We start from the raw sequence: 6,220 nt of genomic DNA, 5'->3' as shown, positions 1-6,220 counted from the left end.
ATAGCTAAAGTATTTTTTAATAATAGAATAACATAAAAGTGCCATTGAGTTTTAAATAAAAGTAAGTCAAGTAAATTAAAATCATACAAAAAGTTAAAGATTTTAAGTTTTTAAACATTTTTTGAAATATTTCATAAACTTTTTACCGTATCAAAGAAAAGTTTAAAAAGCAATTTGTATTTAGTTTTTTTTATTGTTAACACAGTTTGATAGTTGTTGACATTAAGGTAATGATAAAAAATGTTTTTATTAAAATTTTTGAATTGAACAAACCAAAACTGGCCTTACAAGTTGAGTCTAACTATGTACAACACATTTAGTTTAATTTCCCAGTCACAAAAAATGTCAATGCCTTTTTCACCTAATATGATAAAAAAAGTTGAAACTTAGTTTATTTAAGCTAAAAATATATTGTTAATTATTATTAACGTCTTCCTAAAATAACGTAACGGACTTAAAGATTTTACAAATGTAACAAAACTTCAAAAACATCTTTTGATACAAGCTTTATTTTAAAGTTCACTAATTGGAATCGGAGCAAACTTATTTTTAAGTCCGTCAATGATTCTGATTGGCTCGCATTTCAAAGAGAAAAACAAAGGATTGGCAACTTGTCTCGCCACCACAGGACTGTCTATTGGTATGTTTTTTTTGACGTAGAAAGAGTTAAAAGCATTAATTTTGGATGATGCCTTTTTAGTTTTGAAAGAGTTAGTATATGTTTATTATTGTTTAGCTTTAAACTAGACTAGTATTTTTTTTAAACTTTTATTTTAAAAAAATAAAGTGTGATAAGCACCTTTTTACTCAAGTGTTTATATATAATTAGAGACTCACAATAAAAGATTATTGAATTTTTATAACGAGTTTTATATAAAAACAAAAAAAAATTAAATCGTTTTTAAACTTTTACTCAGTTTTTTTTTCATTTTCATTTTAGTAGTCAATAAATGCAGGCAGTTTGGCCATAAATCCCTTTATGGGCTACTTGGTCGATGAGCACGGATGGAGAAAGGCGGTCAGAATAATGTGCGCTTACGTCATCTCAACTGCGGTGGTCGGTGTTTCCATGTACCGCGAACCAGACGACAAAAAACCACAAAACCAAAAATCTGTGGATTTTGTCGAGCTGCAAAGTCTGTTTGGAATTCAACTTATTTTGTTTTGCGGACGCTAGAAATAAATTTTCACACTTTTTTTTTTATAGTATGAATATTAATAACTATTTTAGTATTAAAATACTTGATGTTATAAGCAACTGAAGCAACCACCAACAAAGAAGAGAATGATGTGAAAGGTAAAGAAAATGAAGTAATTGAGTTGAGTACACCGAGAATGCTAATGAATCCAGGAGTCTTTTTGTGGATACTTGCCACCATTCTGTGGAGCGTCTCCTTTGTGTTTCCGTTAATATTCATAGTAAATATTTGCTTTTTGTTACAACAAACTTGAAAACTTAAAAAAAATATAATGAAGTATGTAGTGCTTTAATTTTTAGCTTACATTTCTTTTGTTTTATCTATACTTATTTTTATTTCAATAAAAGTCGTTTAATGCAACTTTAAAGAAGCTTAAAGTTTTCTTTTATAATTTTAAAAAACTATTGTAAAAGTAGTAAAAAGTTGAACTTAAGAGAAAAATTGTTGTTTATATTTTTTCCAAACATTAAATACATTTGTAAACACTGTTTGTGTTAGTTGAAAAATAAGATACATAAATAAATATATTAGTTGTACAACTTATTAAACTTTTTAAGGTATGTTTAATAGATTTAAAGTTTTAATAGTGCTATAGCTTTTAAGCTTTGTCACTTTAAAAAACATAAAAACATTTTTTTTTGTTAGTTTTCTACTTTAATACTTGTAAGCTTAAACAGTTATAAAAAAATATAAATAGGCTCAACGCTAAATAAACGACATGTTAAAACAGATAAAATATGCGAAAACGACGTTCAGTGCCTCTACAATCCAAGCAAACAGCATAATGATTGTTTTCGGAGTTGTCGAGTTTGTGGGACGTCTTTTTGGAGGCTTTATTGCCGAACGGGGCCGGATAAACCTGACTTACATATACGCCATTTTCGCAACAGCTTCCGGAGTAGCTACCATAGTAACTATTCCCATCAACAACTTCAAATGGATGTATTTTTACGCATTTTGTCAGTTGACATGACACTTATGCTTTTTTTACTATAACTTTTTAAGATTCAGTCGTTTTTGTTTCAATTTTTACCACTTTAAGTCTGATGCTTACTATCAAATGTTTATTATTTGTAGATGTGATAGTTTTAAAGTTATTTATTTACTTTTGAAAACTAATAATACGTAGGTTGTGGAATGACGTCAGGTCAGGCAAAATCGATGATATACGTCACAGGTCACAAGTTGTTCGGAAGTTTGTACGTAAACCGTGTATGGACTTACGTGTACGTTGGAAAAGCTATTGGTGAGAAATTTTATTATACTTTTTCTATCGTTTGCAAATTTTATAAAAACGTAGTTTTGGTAGTAATAAGAACAGGGTTGCCACTTCACCTGGAAACCTAGAAAAACCTTGAAAAACCTGGAATTCGATAATTTAGGCAAAAATAACCTGGAAAAACCTGGAATTTGAGAAATTTTGAAAAAAACATGGAAAAATCTGGAAATTCGATTTCAAAACGTGGAAAAACTTGGAATTTTTAATAGTTTTAACATTATCAGTAGTAAGATTTTGATTTGACACAAAAAATCTATCATATAAGTAAGATTTTTTTGTCATCATCAAAAAATTTTTTTATTAAAAAACAAAATTAAAGTAACTTCACAGTATTTTTTCAATGTTTTTATACTATTATACAGATTCTTATTTAGAAATTAACCTAAAACTAAAAATAAACCCAAAAATGTGTATTTTTAAAAACCTGAAAGAAACTTGGAAAACCTGGAAAAAAATTTGAAAAAACGAGTGGCAACTCTGTAAGAAATATAACAAGTTGATATTTAACTAGTTTGCTCTAGTAGGACTTGACTCTGAAACAACGAAAAAGTTAGCTTATTTAGTTTTTCTCAAAATACTATTTTCATCAAGTTGTAAAATTTTGATTAGTTATAGTATATCACTAGTATTAACTATTTGCTGTGTAAATTGGCTTAATAAAACAAATACCACAGAAATCTGAGAAATGGGGTTCAAACTAAAGTTGACTTTTTTGTTAATTGAAAAATCAATCTAGTTGCTATAAAAGTTGAAGTAACATAATAAATTATTTTAACATTATAATAACAAATTTAAAACAATCAAATTAACAAAACTAATCGCATTAAAGTTTTATCTAATCATAACATACTTTGATCTAAAAATAAATAACAAACACAGTTTATAAAAAAGTAAATGCCGCCTTAAACAACTTTTTATAACACTGAATTTGATTTTTAAGTCATCAAAACAGTAGATTTCCCCAGGCATTCCTACTGTGTACTTAATAAACTTGCTATTCTCTTCTAATACATATCAACATTAAAATCATTTGAAATTGAAACATCTTATTACAAACTTCGATACATGTAAAGAATTTAAAATCGGTTTTTAATATAACTTTGCACTCAAAAATGTCCACACAGTCTTTACGCTACTGTGAAATAATTTGGCAAGTTTTCTGTTACTTTTTGTTTAATTTATGATGTATTTTTTTAATTTTCTATGTATATTTTATTATTTTCTTTTATTTTTCAGCCTAATTAGTAGTTTAAATCCGAAGACTAAGCCAATCTCTATAGCTAAATTAAATAAAGTGTTGTAAAATAAGAATAAGGTAATTAAGCTATTTATAGTATTAGTCTTATCATTTATTTATGTCGAAGAATACAATTCACCAATAAACATTCTTTAAAACAAATAGCATCAATCAACAAGTAGAACTTGATAGAAATTTGCGTATAGATACTATGAAACGCTTTACGTTACTTGGACAACTTGTTTAGTTGGCGGCCAAGATTTAATACAAAATTTTACTAAATCGAATCTTATTATGTTTTGTACTTACAAATCTACATTCTTTAAAGTGGGAAAAAATACTATCAAAGAGTGATTGTTGTGAAATATTTACGTAATAAGCATTAATTTGAACTGAAAATCTACTAAGAGAAAACTTTAAATTGTAAATGTAATATTGAAAATCTCGGTTTTATACGATAATAGTTCTAAACAAGGAGAAAATCAAGTTTTTTCCTGGATTCAAAACATTTTAAAACACAAAACTTCTTTAGTATTTGTTCGTAAAGAATATTTTTATATGATTAAAAAGCCTAATGGTACGGCTAAAATAAATTCTGCTTTTTTTTTGAATTGAGCTTATTTGGTCGATGCTAGCGCCCATAGAAAAATTAGGATTTTTTTTTCTCGCAAAATATTTCAAAATTTACAAATGTTTTTTAACTAACTGTTTTTGAATATTCTTTAGGAAACTAACTATGTTGGTGAGTGAATTTTCCTTTTATAAACTCAGTAATTTTCAAAATATAGGCCGTTTTAGACTTTTTGAGTTTTGGTCTTTAATTAGGGTCTTCCTGCTTAGTCAGAAAAAAAATTTTTTAAATAATATAAATTCACTTACTAATAAAAATATTTTGTTAAACATTTTTAGATATAAAAATGCTTATTTTCATGAATTTTTCAAAAAATGTTGCGAGAACTAAGAAACATTTATAGACCTTTTTGTGGTTTTTTGGTTCACGCAACATATTTTTCGATGAAAATTTGTTTAAGCTTTTTCATTTTAAAATGTTTAACAAAAGTATCTTTAATATTGAGTAAATTTAGACTTAATATTTTTTTACTACCAAACAAGGCCCTTATTAAAGACATAACTGAAAAAACTAAAAATGACTTATACCTCAAAAAAAAACATATAAAACAAATTAACTCGACAATATAGTCAATTTACTAAAGTATATTAAAAAATAATCAAAATATATATATGGACTTTTGGAGATATTTTGCAAGAAATAAAAAAAAAGCTAAAATGTCTAAACAGTTTGGTATTTTGTATAAATCAATTAAAAGTTTATTTGAAACTGAATAAGCCTTCTATAAGTTGAGTTGAAATGCCACCTCGATATAAAAATAGACTTCTTTTACAACGTTTAAGATTATAGTAATAATAAGATTAATTATAGAAAAACATGTTTTGTGGAAAGTAGACTTTATTATAAAGAACAACTTTTTTTTGAGGCTCATATCAACATTATTAAAACATGTTTCAGGTGCAGTGACGGGATCAACTTCAGCAGGAGCATTATTCGATGCAACCAACTCTTACGACTTGCCCTTTTATTTTGCGGGATCATGTTTTATCGCCAGCGCCGTTGTCATGGTAGCAACCAAGAAGGCTGTGGACAAATATTCACTTAAATAGCTGTGACTATCTTTAAAAACAAAATATAACTTTTTTTCAAGTGTACAACAAAAAAACTTTGAATTGAAGGAGGACAATTTGAGATAACTTAAATTTTCTTTTGTTGTGTATTTTTAATAAAAGTGATCATTTGCAAAACTATCTGTTTAATTATTTGATATGATAAAGCTAAAAAAATTTTTATTAAGTAAACTGCTGTGTTCAATTTCTGGTTTTAATTTATAAACGAATAGAGAAATGAGCTTAATCCACAATTTAGACTGATTTAAATTAAACAGATTTAAACTTATTTATCAGTTGCTGCGTGTTTATTTAAACTCATCTGAAATACAACCTAACAAACTATTATGATTTAGATTTTAGCTCAAGTTAAAATATATCATTAGTTTATTTACCATAAGTTGACTAGTATGTTTTAATACTTGATAAGTACAAAAAAAAAACAATCAAAAAAACCTTTTTACTTTTAAAAAGTTTCAACTGTTACAGAATTTTTTCTAAAATTAATGGTTTTTTTTTGCTTTTGTCAACATCATTGTTTAATTTTTATAACCATTTGGTTTTTATTTTAACTTTTAAGCATGTATTTTTATAAACTGTTCAATTTGATTCTTGAGAACTTTTGAATTAACTTTTGCAGAACATCTTATTTATTTCTATAGGTTTCAATTGATGAAGTTTTTTTTAGAAACTATTTGAATAGAAAGAATAGAAAACTTAAAAACTATAACAAAACAAATTTACACTTTTTTTTGTAAACAAGAGTAAGACTGTTTGTATAATAAAATATTTAAAACAACTTTATTTTAACACAGCATAAAACAT

The 6,220-nt window shown here is 26.2% G+C and overlaps 1 protein-coding gene across 1 annotated transcript; it reads left to right on the top strand.

Moving 5' to 3' along the window:
• Nucleotides 1-979: 979 nt before the first annotated feature.
• LOC145836489 (putative monocarboxylate transporter 5) lies at nucleotides 980-5,446 on the top strand. The gene is made up of 5 exons (XM_082944287.1): nucleotides 980-1,136; nucleotides 1,256-1,419; nucleotides 1,930-2,158; nucleotides 2,329-2,445; nucleotides 5,244-5,446. The coding sequence occupies exons 1-5, from the start codon at nucleotides 980-982 to the stop codon at nucleotides 5,393-5,395; spliced, it is 819 nt and encodes a 272-aa protein (XP_082800413.1). The 3' UTR covers nucleotides 5,396-5,446.
• Nucleotides 5,447-6,220: the final 774 nt, after the last annotated feature.

This window comes from Thalia democratica, chromosome 5 (assembly GCF_965202585.1).
Source record: "Thalia democratica chromosome 5, ktThaDemo2.hap1.1, whole genome shotgun sequence".
Classification (NCBI taxonomy): Eukaryota; Metazoa; Chordata; class Thaliacea; order Salpida; family Salpidae; genus Thalia; species Thalia democratica.
This window is presented reverse-complemented; position numbering and strand designations above follow the sequence as displayed.

What these genes read in the sequence shown, in the direction of transcription:
- LOC145836489 (XM_082944287.1), top strand. Translation starts at nt 980, where the DNA reads ATGGGCTACTTGGTCGATGAGCACGGATGGAGAAAGGCGGTCAGAATA. An exon ending in GGATTTTGTCGAGCTGCAAA is followed by an intron (nt 1,137 to 1,255) that starts GTCTGTTTGGAA and finishes TGATGTTATAAG; the next exon opens with CAACTGAAGCAACCACCAAC. An exon ending in GATGTATTTTTACGCATTTT is followed by an intron (nt 2,159 to 2,328) that starts GTCAGTTGACAT and finishes AATAATACGTAG; the next exon opens with GTTGTGGAATGACGTCAGGT.